Source organism: Anneissia japonica, unplaced genomic scaffold, assembly GCF_011630105.1.
Source record: "Anneissia japonica isolate Jap-2015-1 unplaced genomic scaffold, ASM1163010v1 scaffold699_len907043_cov185, whole genome shotgun sequence".
Taxonomy (NCBI): domain Eukaryota; kingdom Metazoa; phylum Echinodermata; class Crinoidea; order Comatulida; family Comatulidae; genus Anneissia; species Anneissia japonica.
The window spans coordinates 687,035-703,557 of NW_022722982.1; the positions used below are offsets into that span (position 1 = coordinate 687,035).

Sequence of the window (16,523 nt, forward strand, 5' to 3'; positions counted from 1 at the left end):
CTCAATTTATATGTATTAGAAAACATAGCAAGCATTAAAAAACATTTGCAAAGCAGCAGTTTTATCACTTCATCCACGGCCATATTGGATTAATGGAGTAAACAAAAACTTTTGCCCTCTTTGTTAACAAGCACAAGCGCCACAGACATCAAATACTCCATTCGCGAGAACCCTTTCAGACAGGATACGGTATTATTACCGTGTTTTAACTAGCTGTGTGAAAGGGTCTGCGCCGGCAATAACGGCGGCGTAATTAGGGTATTATTGCGGTATTTTCTGTCTGAAAGGGGCTAAAGAGTAACAACTTGTATTGTTTGGCTTTGTTAATTTCATTACCTTTCCTTGTGAAGTATGTGTTCTAAATTTGATTGATCTTAATCCTTATCTCTTCATTTACTTGTTTGAGTTTGTCTCTTTTGAATTCTGATTGAATTGCTTGACAGAGTTTATGTTGATTTGCTTTTAATTGCTTATATTTGTTATTATGTTCCCAAGGGAAACTTTCTTTTTATAGTTGCTCTAGGAAGTGTTTTTCTTGCTGCTTGAAGGGATGTTGTTAGGCACTTGTGTGATATCAAGACTGATTACTCGAGTGCTTAAGATGGATGTTTCTAAAACTTGAAGGGCAGATACAAGAACAGAATGGATTAACCAATGCGTTGATATCAGGTTTTCTGGATGGTTTGGTTCTGTTGGACCTACAGTAGCAGCATTTATTGGATGGAGTTGTCAATTTTGTTACTATTGTGGTCAGAATTAAAATGGGAATTTCTTACCCTGACATCTTTTACATACTGCCTCAGCAGTGAGCACGACAGACTGAAGATTTTCTTTGTTTTTCCATCTGGATGATGCCATGTAATCCAATGTTGGAGCAGGTGGTCAAACTGTATTAAGCACCAACAGACCCTTATTACAGAATTCGATTTAGCAAACCTACATTTTCGTTGGTTGTTTCTTCAGCATCCATTTTGCTGAGTTGCCCGTCAAAGCAAGGATATCTGCATTAATGTCCTTGAATTAAAAACCTTTTGGTTCTTTTCAATGCCACATAATTAGCCGAGTCCCTTGTAGAAGGAATGTTTTATCGTAAGTGTGTTTTATCCTCTGTTGGGGCATATGCGGATACAACTCTTTTGTACCCTTTAATATTGACGTCAGCTGCCATGAGACAATTTGAAATTATAATTCCATCAACGGTGACATTTAATCATTTTTTGATTGCAATGCCAACTCCATAAATATGTGAGTATGTAGATCCACACCAATAAATGTCATATCCTTGATTACATCGGACCAATTGCTATTTTTTTAAGTTTCTTGTAGACAAATAATATCTAGATTGGCATTTTTACAGTCTTGTATTGTATTGTTAATGTGAATGTCATCATGATTTCCATTCCAGTGGAAGTCATGATGTCTTTCAGTCTTCCATGTGTAATATTTCTATGCCTGCACCATGCAATCAAAGGACGAAACAATACAGCACTGTGGGAGCAGCAGTGCAGTTCGCAGCAAAAGGACAGAACAAAACGACTGTTGTATGATGCAGTGAGTGCCCGGCTTTAGAACCAGGCTGTAAGCTATGAATGTTTTATAACTAATAATTAAGAAAAAATATTATGCCTCTTTTTGTATCAACAGTTTTAGAAATGGTGTAGCACATACATTCAGTGGGCCACGGACTGTAGATGAGATTGTGACATTTGCGAAAAGGGCTGATGGGTAATGGAACATTATTTTTATGTACTTGTTTTATTTGTGTATTAGCATCCCAAATGAAACAAAGCTTTATCTTAAAGAAGCTAATATATTTATCTATACTACTTTCGTTTCATTCATTGTACCTTATATTATATACACCATCTTTACAGAATTTGAAATGAAAATTTCCGATAGGCCTAGGCTAGTCTTGAAAACAAAATGCCTAAGCTAAAAAATGACAGGGGTGCATAAAACCTGCAGTGTTTTTGGTTGTCCATGTACTCAAAAGAAGATATGTGTCTGGAAAAATGAAATTTGCTTAGGCTCAGCCACTGGAGTTCCCTCAGTGAAAATTTATGGGTACTATTTAAAAATAGACACGATAAAATGTTGTATACACACAGAGAAGTAGTCAAAACTACTGCACTGTGTACTAAACCGCGCCTAAAATCCCGAAAATTAGGGGCTGGTTTTTTTTTTCCCAAGAAAGTTGTTTTTTAAGTTTAAAAGATGAAATGAAAACCACTTTTTCGTCAATTTTGGCACAGATCCATGTTATATGGAAATTTTAACTATTTTAAATTTGTCTTTAAACAAAAATATGATCGTTTTTCCGTTAAAAAAATTACAATTGCACAGTTTTCATGATGTTTCGAAAAAAAACAAAAAAAACCTTTTTTCCATCTGCCCCTGTATTCAAATTTTAAAATGTGACAGCAAACAAACAAATTTTTTTTAGGTCTAGTTATTACCTACCTAAGATAATTTAAGATGATGCAGTATAGATAATCTTATTAACATAGTGATGACCTTTTTTCAGTCCTGCAGTTAAGAAAGCATCTAGCAGCTCAGAATTGCAGCTTGCTATTAAAGAAAATGATGTTTTATTTGTACTAACCAGAGCTGAGGAACAGTCTGGTATACATGTGAGTTGGCAAGTGGTAATTGAAAACCTAGCACTACAGCGTGCACCTGTGTATTGAAAACATGACATTTGTAACAAGTTAAATTAGAACCTGAACATAGACTTCAATATTATGATTGAAAAATAAACAAAAATTTCAAATCTATCAAATATAGTAAACTAAAGGAACTGAAAAGTTAGTGGGAATATTTGAGGCTTATCTAGGCCTATTTCAAAGACGCAAGGATTGAATTTAGATGTAAGCCTCCTGTAAGCAGGAGACCGAGGCTGACTGACCAAAAAAATTGATTATACTATTTTCTCAAAAGTCAAAGAAATGTTTCTTGACAAATGTATTATCAGAATAGTAAACTTGTGACGAGTTCTTCAAACACAATCAAATATTTATTAATCGTACTGCTGTTGTACATTGCATTTATGTAGAATAAGTGTGTACTGCACCAGCAATCCACATATGAATATCTAATATGTACATACGTACAAAGATGTACTGATGATATCACTATAGTAACCGATGACTACTACATTACAATTTGATTATAAATATATTTACAAAACTAACATTAAAAGACAGCAATTGACATTTAAAGCAATATTGCTTATCTAAACACTAGAGGAAATTGTTATATTTAGGTTATTTTTCATGCATTAATCTAATATTCATATAATACCAGTAATTTCCAATTGTGTATGATATGCAACTAGTGAACCACAGTTTAAAAATATAACCGTACAGGATTGAAATTACGGAGAAACTGTGTAGATGAGCAAATTTTAATCTGTTAAAATAGGACCTTTTTGAAAAACTATTTACTTTTATAAGCATTGCCTTTTATAGACAAAATACACAGAAATAGCAGAGGAGTTTGTTCTACATGGAGTATTCTATGAAGCAGCAAAGAAATATCTGCCAACAGATGTCAAAGTTCAAGATGAAGCTACTTGCATTGTATTTAAGGATGGCAACCATTTTATCCTTCAAAGTGAGTCAGTGGGTTAAGTGTCCATGGGTTGATTATACTGTAATCTTTTGAAATAATTGAACAAGAAATATTTCCTATAAAAAATGCCGCAACTTCTGTAGCTTATTCAATTTGTATATACAGCTACTTCCAAATTTATCCTATGTATAAATTTTGTTATCGTATTTAAGTTAGCTGTTTCAATAAATAAATCTGTAACTGTATTTTCCTATAGATCAAAAATATAGCCCTTTGCTTATTTATTGTTAAGGATAGGCCCCTAATTTTTTTATTGCAATATGTATAATACTGTGTTTGGATTAAAGATTTATTGTAAAAATAAAATTGATGTTAAAAATAAAATGATAAAAACGATTATGGAATTGTCAAAGCCTGCGTTCATACACAACTCGCCTTCACATTTAACGGTATGAACCCAGCGAGTTGTGTGCGGCCCTACAACCAACCCTCATTCATGCTTTGTAAATTCAGTGGGTAGTTAGGTCACTCGCTAATGATGTTTATGACTACTTGTTTTCATCCTTAGACTGGTTGTATTGTTTTTTTAAGTTTTTGCACTTATTGATTGTTTGGGCTCTATTAAAGAAAAAGCCCAGCTCTTCCATCTTCGTAATTATCAGCCCGTACGTTTGTGCATTTAGATTTCTATAGTAAATCTAATATATTCATCATAATAGTGGTTTTTTTTAAACAGCTGACGATGGTGTAATCACAAAATCTGACATGAGAAACTTTATTGTAAGTGAGAGGTTTCAAGCATTTCCCAAGATATCCAGGGATACCTTATATCAATATGTAGCTACAGGTAAACAACTCTTATATGAATCTATATTTCAGTGAGCCTAAATGAATGGGATACTTTAGATCTAACACAAATTAAAGCCCAAGCAGGCAGTATGGTGGTGCAAGCAACTACTTCTAATACAATAATGTATAGAAAATTCACAATTCCGCAAACACTTCCTAAGACTAAATTTTTCAACAAATACCTGTTTTGTAAGCAATGAGGGGCTATGGTAAAGAACACTATATATATTATTATTAGTATTATTAATGTCTTTCAGGGAAACTCCTTGTATTGGCCATATTAAACAAAGGTACAGGCAACTACCGGCATCCACACACAACATTCAAAGAAAATGTTAAAAGTATAGCTGTGAATGAACGAGATGATTTTCATAGGTAAAGAAAAATTTTTATTGTGTTTTCAAGATTGAAGATTGAAGATTTATTTATTGGTCAAACACAAGTAGTAATATAACCATGGAGGTATTATTGAGAAGGAGATCACTCGGCAACAGATCCCTTTGACGCGACAAACCTATGTGTTCCCCGCTTTTGGATCGCGCGCGGGCGTATTACCCTATAATTCACATTTTTTCGTTAGCAACAACTTGCCAACGACATGCACTTATACCATAGAGATCTGTCTCTTATACACATCTATGTCCCGAGATGTGCGTCCTTTTGTTGAATTACCTTGTTAAAACCATGGAGGTATTATTGAGAAGGAGATCACTCGGCAACAGATCCCTTTGACGCGACAAACCTATGTGTTCCCCGCTTTTGGATCGCGCGCGGGCGTATTACCCTATAATTCACATTTTTTCGTTAGCAACAACTTGCCAACGACATGCACTTATACCATAGAGATCTGTCTCTTATACACATCTATGTCCCGAGATGTGCGTCCTTTTGTTGAATTACCTTGTTAAAACCATGGAGGTATTATTGAGAAGGAGATCACTCGGCAACAGATCCCTTTGACGCGACAAACCTATGTGTTCCCCGCTTTTGGATCGCGCGCGGGCGTATTACCCTATAATTCACATTTTTTCGTTAGCAACAACTTGCCAACGACATGCACTTATACCATAGAGATCTGTCTCTTATACACATCTATGTTCAGGCACAATAACAAATACTTACTTAAAAACAATTAAATCATTTGCATTTACACCTGCCTTAGCATTCATATACTCACACAATCCTTGTATTCTCTCACTCCTGAAGATTGCATTAGCATGAAACAGTCTGTAGAGTGATTATACCAAGTTCTACAAGTTCTACATTTTCAATATTTACGCTCTGAAGATGCAATAATTAGTTGCACCAAGCCCTCACTATGTAATATTAGAGGTTACTGAAGCATGCACACAAACGAAAGTACAACTAGACTTACTATATCTGTTTGAACAACAGAATATAGGGCTTTTCCCCATTGCTTAATGAGAAATGAAGTTGAAATTGCAACATAATTTTAAAAAAAAAACACGGAAAACCAATATAATTTTAATAAAGTGGAAAAAATGTTATTAGTGAGACTTGAACTATGGCAATGACTAAAAGCAAAAAATTGTTCATGCATATCACGGTGGTTTTGAGTTGCTGTAACTAGTTTAAATGCTTTAGAAAACGCAAATTATGTTTAAATAATTTAAAGTGGATCATTTCTTCATTTCACCATGAAAACTATTCTGCAAATTTTCATTTTTTATCTATCTATAACTGGGATGTAAGCAATTTAAATGACCCTCAAATTTACACCCTAACCTGGATTGTCCCCTACGCATAATAATATCTTCCTTGTAACTTGGGTTAAACTTTCCCGAAAGTTTCATTTGAATCAGTTGAACCGTTTTTTAAATATCTGGTCTGGGACATTTTCCTTTCAATGGTCCTCATATTCACACCCTATGTCAGATCATCACAAAAATTTAGTCATTTCTTTATTGGACATTTACAATCTATTATAGAAAGTTTTATTTACACCCATTGAAAACCTTTTATAGATATTTACGTCTGGGATCTCAAAAATGTAATTGTCCCTCAAATTTACACCCTTGACTGAATCGTCGCCAACACATAATACTATCTTCTTGGTAACTTGGTAAACATTTTTCTAAATGTTTCATTCAGATCAGTTGATTCGTTTTCGAAATATGTGGTCTTTACTCAACCTTGACAAACTGTTACACAAGGTTTAAATTATACCCATTGATTTTTTTAAAGAGATATTTAGGCCTGGGTCCTCAAAAATTGAAAGGAACCTCAAGTTTACACCCTTGACTGAATCGCACATAATAATTTCTTCCTTGTAAGTTGGTTAAACTTTTTCCGAATGTTTCATTCATTAATATCAATTTTCGAAATATGTGGTCCGGGACGTTTTCCTTTCAATGGTCCTCAGATCCACACCACTGTTGATTGTCACAAAAATTTAATCATTTTTTTACTAGACCTTTACAAAGTATTATAGAATGTTTCATTTAGACCCATTGGTTTTTTTTTTTTAAAGATATTTAGGTCTAGGTCCTCAAAAATTAAAAAGACCCTCAAATTTACACCCTTCACTGGAACGTCACTAACACATAAAGATTTCTTCCTTGTAACTTGATTAAACTTGCTCGAATATTTTATTTAGATCAACTGACCAGTTTTTGAAAAATCAAGTGTAGACTGTTTGACCTTAAATCACTTTAATTGGACCTTGCATGCACACCACACCATAGATTGACACTAAATATTAGGAGGCATATCCTTAATATATGGCCTATGCTTCAGCAAAGCACGGAAAAATTCTAAGCATGGGAAGTGACCAAAGCGACGGCCAGAAAAAAAAGTGCAAAAAGATAGGAAAAATATAAGCAAGAAAAAAGAAAAAAACAAACGCTTAATACTGCAATAGAGATTCTTGATAAATTTAGTAAATATTCCGGTCTTCGTGTAAATTTTGACAAAAGTAACATTCTTAGAATTGGCTCCTTTAATAATACCAACTTTAAAGTCGAATGTAACAAAAATATTTAAAAATACCTGGGAGTACACGTTTCTGTCAACAGTGACCAATTATTTGGACTAAATTTTGAAAGCAAATTAGACAAAATAGACAATGTTCTTAGAACATGGAAAATACGAAATCTATCCTTAATTGGAAAAGTTCTGATAATAAAGTCTTTGGCTTTACCGATTTTATCGTATAACTTTTCAAATCTACCAAATCCCTCTACAGAATTTATCAACAGAGTACAAAATATGTTTTTTGCCTTCCTTTGGGATGGGAAACCGGATAAATTAAGAAGAAAAACTTTATACAATAAGTTGGATAAAGGAGGTTTAAAGATGCCACATATACTAAGCTATATATATTCTCTCAAAATTTGCTGAATTAAGCGTTACCTTGATGAAAGTGATGCAATTTGGAAAACCTTCTTTACCTCTGAATTACAATCTATTGATGGAATAAATATATCTTCACATGCAATTTTTCTAATAAGTCCGGTATTCTTAACCAATTATCTGGATTCTATCAAGATGTATTATCAGCCTGGAGTGAATATCACTTTTTGTACCTAACCCGGATACTGCAAATGAGATTTGCAGTCAAGTTTGTTTGTTGTGATTGTTGTTTTGTTATAGAGCTTTTAAAACACAAAGTCACTGGTGGAATGCTGATATTCGCACAATAAAAGATATAACAAATAGCGAGGGGTCTTTCCTTCTTCAAAATGAGTTAGAATCCAAGTATCAAATTAAAATTGATTTTCTTCTGTATAATGCAATCCGGCATTCTGTCCCAACGACTTGGAGAATTAAACTCAAAGAAAATCCGAAAATAAATAATGAATGCGTTGATATTTATAGGTGTGAATCTGTTTTTAAATGCAAAAAAACTTGTAACAACGTGTATCATTCCATTGTGGAGCGTATTAGTACTGATGTAAGTGAAATAGAACAAAAATGGTCCGATATGGGTAAATTGAACATCAAAAAAATATTCTGTGTACTTCACAAACTGCCTATCGACAATAAAATTAAAGTTTTTCAATTTAAATTTATGCATAGAATCGTTTTCACCAATGTAAAATTGTTTAAGCTTGGTCTGGTAAAGTCTGAACTATGCTCTTTCTGTAATAAGGAAAAAGATCATCTCTTACACATGTTTGTTGAGTGTAGAATCAGTCTTCCTTTGTTGGAAACTACTAAAGATTTTATCTTTAATGAAACTAATACAGTAATTAATTTTGACACAAAAAGTATCTGCTTTGGAGAGCCTGATTTACCACCAATTGTTAATTCTTTCATATTGTTTACTAAATATTATATCTATAGCTGTAAATTACAAAATATAATTCCTCATTTCAAGGATCTAAAACTCAGACTAGAAAAATATAAAGATGTACTCAGACTCTTGAATTGAATCTCCCTACTGTATTTTAAACTCAATAGCATGCTTATTATTATTTCTTGTGTTTTGTTATTGTTGTTGTTGGTATTATTGTTGTCATTATTATCAATGACAACAATGATAACAATAATAATTTGTTTTTCTTGTACAATTGTATTGTATTATATTGTTATGTCTATTTTTATATTAAGGCTTTTTTATTGTTATTTTTTTGGTTCAATGTTATGAATGTATTATTCATGACAGAAATAAATTTAAAAAAATAGTGTTAAAAAAAAAAAAAAAGAAAAAAGAAAAAGAAAAAAAAACAGAAAGTTGGAACAGTACAATAATATCCAATAGGCGATTGGTCGGGTTGGCTTAATCATGATGACTTAATTATAATAACAAAAGGTATCATCAAGCCTACAAACAAGTTGATATAAACAAAAGTGAAATAATTATGGTGAATAAACAGCAGGTGGCTGTAAAGGCAACTAAGGATTAAGGAAATAAATTAATGAGTGAAATGACTATAATAAAAGGGCAAAGTAAATATATAGCTATAATAATGGAAGATTCATTATAGATCACGATGAACATAATTATGGAATCAGTGTATATATTATAACATAATGTAATCGTAAAATGGACATGATAACGATTATAATAGTAGCGATAGTAATGATAATATAATAATATATAATAATAATACTAATAATAATAATAATAGCAATATATGGATGAGATAAATTCTTAAATGAACAAGAATATGTATCAATCAATCAATCAAGCAATGTGATAGGCGCATGTTCCAGATAATATAGTTGACCAGCATAAAGTAAACAATGAAATACCAAGTTGACGTATAATGAAACATAACTTTTATTTATCGCATATATTTTGGTTGCAGGCCGTGAAAAATTAAAGTTACATGTTTCTTTGTACCTCATCTTGGTATTTCATTTGTTTACTTATGCTGTTCAAATATATTGAAATACCAAGTTGACATAAAACGAAACATAACTTTCATTTGTATACAGCCCCTCTCTCCATGATTTTGTTAAAGAGTGGCCGAATGTCAGAGAATGTTGTCCACAAAATTTAAAGGGTGTGGTGCGCAAAATTTTAAGGTAGATACATTTTTGGTACGACTCAGTATAACCTGTGTCCCACAACTTAAATGTCATTTACTCCATACATTTAATTTATTAATGCAAGCAATATATAGGCCTATGTACACTTAAATTATTAAGAATCGGAAACACTTTTAACCTCCTTGAAATAATAGGAACCAACTAAAACACTATTGTATTCCGACTGCAGTCCATCACGTATGAAGTACGACAATTCGCAGGAAAAGTTGCTCTCCTCAAAAATCAATCTCCAATATGTTTTTTTTGAGAAAAAATAGGGCAACCATTTAGACTTATTAAATCATGTTCGTCTTATGTGCAGATCATCCGTAACACAAGAATTTACTACTGCAATGAAGCTACTAAATGTTAGTTTAAATTAACGCAATTTTAAATACGGATAAATAAGATTATCCTTGCATTTTACTCTGTTTATAGGCAACTAGATGCAGTATCAAGACCATGAAAAACAGAAAAATTGAAAAAAACATAAAAGCAGAAAAATTAGGAATTCTGACGATGAAACAGGGGGTCGCTTATACAAGGGTCGCCTTATGTGTGAGTATGTAGGTCTACGGTGTCTTGAGGTCAAGCACACAGTCAAAAGGGGAACTTGAGAATTGCTTAAAGATAACACCACAGAAAAATAAAAAGCAAACAAATTTGGAATTCTGAAAATATAACAGGGGGTCAACTTATACGCCCGACATACAAAAATTGTCCAATAATTTTCTCAAACTCAGGAGTCGCTTATACGAGGGTTGACTTATGTGTGAGTATATAATTGCCTACAGTGTCTTGAAGTTAAGCGTTGCACACAGTCATAAAGAAGAACTTGAGAATTGCTTGAAGATAACACCACATGGATAAACAAGGCTGTTAATATAATTATTATAATTTTCAAACCGTGAGTTGTCAGTAAAACACTCACTGGGTAGGCAATAGTTTAGCCTCACCACCATTTTTCTTTTTTTGAAATACCCAGCCAAAGTTTATTATAAAAAAAAGTGTTTCATAAGTAATTCACGTAAATTCAATTAATAAATGTTGTATTATCAATCACCGTTCATAAAATACGGACACTGCACTGAATGTTGCAATCGTCACGCATATACAGTACTGAATGCGCACTAGCCGACCGGGGGCCTCCCTGGTTTACAGGTAGCCTATTATTTGCATGCAAAGAGAATCCTGCAGTTGGGCTTGCAATGAAGGCGGTGCCTCACGATATGCTATTATACAAGTACTGTTCCCCATGGGAACATTGTGGAACTGCCTGCAGTTCGACAACTTCGGTATTTGTTGTACGTTTTGAATAAAATGCACTTAATATAAGGGCAAATAGGGTAAAAATTATTATTATTATCTCTTCAATGTCACCATTTCTCTGTTATGGTTGGTAATGCATTCTCTGATAAAATTCCCCTTAAACATGGTGTTCCTCAGGGTAGCATTCTTGGCCCTCTTCATTTTATTTGTTATACATCCAGTCTTTTTAAGTTGTTATATTCTTTGGGTCTTAATTATCATTTCTTTGCCGATGATATCCAGCTCTGGAAAGAATTCAATCTTGACAATCCCACTGATATTGCTTCAACTGTTTCCTTATTTGAATCATGTTTCTCATCTATTACAAATTGGTCTTCAATGATGAAACTTAAATTAAACCCTATTAAAACTTTACTTCTTGTTATTTCTTCCAAATATCGTACTCGCCCTGTTCCTGAAATTTACATAAATTATAATGGTATTAACGTATTTCCATCTTCTTCGGTTCGGAACTTAGGGGTCATATTTGATAAACATCTTGATTTTACCAACCATACATCATCTGTATTCTGATCGGGTTACTTTCATTTTCGCCGTATCCGTTCCATTAGACCTTACATCTCATCTTCTGTTGTTACTTCTCTTGTTCATGCTTTTATTTCATCCAAACTTGACTTTTGCAATGCATTGCTCAATGGTTCAACTGCTATTAGCATTAGGCACCTCCAAAAACTTCAGAACTCTGCTGCTTGTGTTGCAGTACACTCTCTAAACGGTTCACCCATATTACGCCAATTTTAAACATTCTTCACTGGCTTCCGGTTGATAAGCCTATCATTTTTGAAATTCTTCTCACCCAAAAATTTAGTCATGGTCGTGCCCCACTATATCTTTGTTCGCTTATTGACAAACATGTTTCTTCCTCTTATACTTGTCTTCTCAATCCCTCAAACTTGTTACTCCACGGGTCAAGCATATTCGTACCGGTGAACGCTCTTTTTCCTTTTCTACTCCTAAACTTTGGAACTCTCTGCCCCACAATTACGTATCATCTCTGATCAGGAATTATTCAAATCCAGTCTTAAATCCTTCCTCTTTAAATAGTTCAACTTTTTTCTAACATCTTCCAGCGCCGGTGACAAACCAGTTTTTGTTTGCTTTAATAGGCGCTTTAAAAACAAACAGTTCCATAACAAGTTAAACTCTTTTATAACACCAATTTACCGTTAGTCAACAAATTTACATATAGTGATATTAGTGATAAGATAAATATTTTAGTAGCTGAAATTGCATACAAGGGAACAAACTAACATTTTACTTATGAAAATTATATATAGACTGATTTTTTTTATAGAGGAAAATACCCTGGGAACAGAGTAGCATAACACCTATGTGCTCTTGAGGAGAAAGCCCTGAGCCCCAGTCCAAAAGGGCACAAGAGGGCCCTGCTACTAATACAAGAGCGACTGCTCACCAGTCTGCATGTTCCTTCACACTTAAATACGGTACAGACGCAAGTTATATTGGGTTTTTTTGAAAGAGCTAATAAGATAGAACTTTTTAAATAATTAGGAATTTTATTTGTGTGGTAGTTTAGGTTGACTGAACAAACAAGACAACGACAACCATATCGTTGCAGGTTCTTTTAATCATCAATGTTTACGAGATTCACGATCATCAAACATATCAATCATCTGTCGATGTGTACACATCGACACAACGAACAAAAACCCCTGTAAAACAGCAGAATTACAGTTTCAATACATACATCATTATTGAATTATACATTTGTAACTCATGTACAGCATTACTACATGATACCATTACAATATTAATGCATAGTTACATAACAATGTGCATACCTGGATTTAAATAAAACTAACTTTGGAGAAAGACAACCATCGTTAGCCGCCTACAGTACATACCATACAACAGTATTCAATTTAGGAATGAATCATTATAATTGTATAGCAATGTAAAGATAACGAAAATATTCAAATACAAAACGAGTCCAATAATACACTCTACAGCTTCACACACAGCTGTACCATTGCGGCATGCATACCTATCATCCACTAACAACAACATCTCTGAGTTGCAAACTCGAGAAATACTACTTAATACTGATACTCGAATCAATCATATTATCAAACATCGCTAAAGATATCGCAATGTTTAGCCTTACTATTATCAAGATACAATATCAATATAACAATTCATTAACATACCTGTAAACTTATTTAAGTAAGTTTATGTTACCAAACTGGCAAACCGTACAGTAACGATGGAAGTAATCAACAGCCAGCAACCATGTGAAAACCACTATATATACCCAAACAAGCAAGATCATTACGCGCATACAGTATTAATTAACATTCAGACAGCTTAATTAAGTACCTGGATGCTATACTTCGCGGTGCAATACTCCTCGCCAAGAAAGAGATCAACACGTTTACTCGCTCTTCCACAATCCATTCTGACAGACAAGTCTTTGTCCCCAAGACTAGTGCATAATATAAACATTTTTTAATTTTTAATTTGTTTAGTTCTTTTTTTAAATTTTGTTTTTTTCAATAATACAATCATAATTTCAAATTACAAACAACCGAACATCATTACAACTTTAGTATACTTATACATTATCATTATCAGTACTACTACTCTCACTTTCTTCCAATTCTACAGAGACCCTTGTACAACCACTTGCCACACTCATTTCATCAACATTCGGCCAAAATGGAGGAGGATCACACAAATCATCTCTAGGATCACAAATTATTAACGCACGGTTAACCGTTCTAGTTGCACACCCCATTAATGGTCTTATGTCATAGACATCACCCTGTTTGTTAACGTTTACAATTACATACTGATCACTATAGTACTTGTCCACAAGTTTATGTCTACATTCATAAGCTATATGTTTAAAACCCTATCCCCAATGTATAATGCGTCGGCTGTTTTTTTACCGGATTGTCTTTCACTAATTTTGTGAATTGCCATATCACTCACGGTATCCATGGCCATAGCTTGCTCTTTGATAAAGTCATGTTCCCAGTTACCTACATTATGACTAATAAGATGATCGATAAGGATTGTAGGTTCACGACCATGCATTAATCTAAATGGGGAATAATTGGTAATTCTATGGGTGGTGGTATTGTACATGTATACCAAATGGAATAATAACTCGGGCCAATTCTTTCTCTTTCCTAATTTCAAAGACCGAATCATTGTAAATACAAAAAAAAATTTATTATTTAGAATATTCATTTGTACAAAATTAAAATATCTTGAACCCTGGGGTCCAACTTAAAAAAAGGGCGATGAACTTCTGTTTGAAATCACTTCTAGTTTATGTGTACAAAATTCCCTGCACTCCTTGCACAAACCCAACAACAGTCCTCATAACAGAGCCTTGACATTATATGGTCCAGTAGAAGACATCCAATGCATAAAATGCATGCGGCTCCAACAATGTTTTCACCCTGCGCCCTGTGACTCATCGTTGTCCCACTGCCTTGGAATTGATGAGGCATAAACTCATGATGGTTGCAATATATATTGCAAGTTTCTTAGATGTCTACATATAAGGGCTACATACAACTCAAATTAAATTATAGTAATATAACATGCTTCGGTATTGAATGCTTGATATTCCACTGTGAAGGGGCCCCTCATAATCAATTCATTCATACAAATACTCTGTTGTTGATGATACGATTCTTGTGTATAGTGGTGAAAGGATTGGTAGGAACAGGGCCTCGACGTGAACGCTCCTTTGTTTAGTAGCACACATAAATGGTTTTGTTGCAATACACCAAAAGTTTTTAGTGATGTTGGAATACTCTGCTCACAGTAATTAATTTTAGTCAACATGACAATTTCTTTCTTGCAGTGATTTCCAGTTTGGATTCATGGAAGGAAATCAAGATATAAGTGATATAACTATGAGGTTGGTAGTTATATTCTGAATGAATAGCTTAATATTATATACCGCATGCATAGATTCCAGGCATCTGATTGGTTAAGAAGTGGGCAATAGAAAGTACTATAATTGCTCTATATTATAGTACTTTTTTTTCCCTGCCATGCGATGTGCAATCTTTAGGCTGCGTTGCTATGTAATTTATGACACGCACGAACGGTAAAGGAGAAACGACCTCTACAACGCAGAGATTTGGCTTTTGATCTCCTAGGCCTAGGAAGTGTGTACTATTTTCATTACTTTTGGAGGTCTTGTAGAATCTATGTATGAGTATATAAAACAAATATTGACTACTCTAGATTCGGCAAACGGTGAAATATATAGCGCCTCGGTGATGTGGAGACCGTAGTCTATAGATATAGCTATAGATAGGCTGCAGTCTCCACATCAGCTCGGAGCAATAGATTTCACAGTTCCCCTTATCAGCAGTCAATAGTTGTAGGGAAATTTTTTCCAGAATATTATGTAGATTGAATGAATAAACTTATTTACATGTGGTCAAGAAAATCCCATGTAAATACAGTTGTTACAATTTCTTTTCTATACATGATACAGTTAAAACATTTTGGTCATTATAGTGTGTGCAAAGTTGCCATGAGTAACCATGGGCCTCGGCTCAGCATAGCCAGAGTTTTATGTAGTTTGATTCCAAATTCAAATGATTTCAGAAACTGAAAGTAGATCAAAATATTGTTTGCCATATTAACATTATTGAATTTTTTTCGTGCCGCACCTGTAGGCTGTAACGACCAAGAGGAAATAGTCATTAAGAAACTGTAGGTAGCGGTAGCTTTTACTACGAATAAATGGGAATTCTGGACTAAGCAATGCGCATGCGCAGTTACCAAATAACGTCTGTGAATTATTTATAAAAACACAGTGAGCATGCGCTTGGAAATACTAGACAGCCAATGAGCATGTGCATTGAGTAAGTGATGTTATCGAGCCATGTCGAGCATGCGCAGTTACCAAAAATATGTCTCAGAAACCAAATAGCGGCTGCGAAGATGTCTTAAGAACCAAATAACGGCTGCGAAGAGGGTATGATTACCAAAAAATCGTCTTAGGAACTAAACAGCGGCTGTGAAGAGGGTATGAAATAGGAACGGAAAACCATTATGGATGGAATATAATGAGAACTCGAGTGGGTCAAAATCCTCTATTTTGGCTATCATATTTACAGCCAGTTCATCAGTGTTTGTCAGGGGGAATTGTAATTAAATTATCGCAAAAAAAGTATGCTCTATCGTCGTACGTACGTACGTAGACCTACGCATTGACAATCCCATAAAAAATAATCACAGAAACTGACGACACAACCTAGGACCTACTACTAGCCAAGTAGTAGAAT

At 33.9% G+C, this 16,523-nt stretch overlaps 1 protein-coding gene across 1 annotated transcript in view; it reads left to right on the forward strand.

Moving 5' to 3' along the window:
* The window catches only part of LOC117112040 (protein disulfide-isomerase TMX3-like), a 50,672-nt gene that overhangs the window by 18,587 nt on the left and 15,562 nt on the right, over positions 1–16,523 (forward strand). The window contains exons 6-11 of the mRNA XM_033255093.1: positions 1,645–1,725; positions 2,525–2,630; positions 3,468–3,612; positions 4,307–4,417; positions 4,677–4,794; positions 15,083–15,139. Coding sequence (XP_033110984.1) covers positions 1,645–1,725; positions 2,525–2,630; positions 3,468–3,612; positions 4,307–4,417; positions 4,677–4,794; positions 15,083–15,139 — 618 coding nt within the window. The remainder of the gene's footprint in view (positions 1–1,644; positions 1,726–2,524; positions 2,631–3,467; positions 3,613–4,306; positions 4,418–4,676; positions 4,795–15,082; positions 15,140–16,523) is intronic.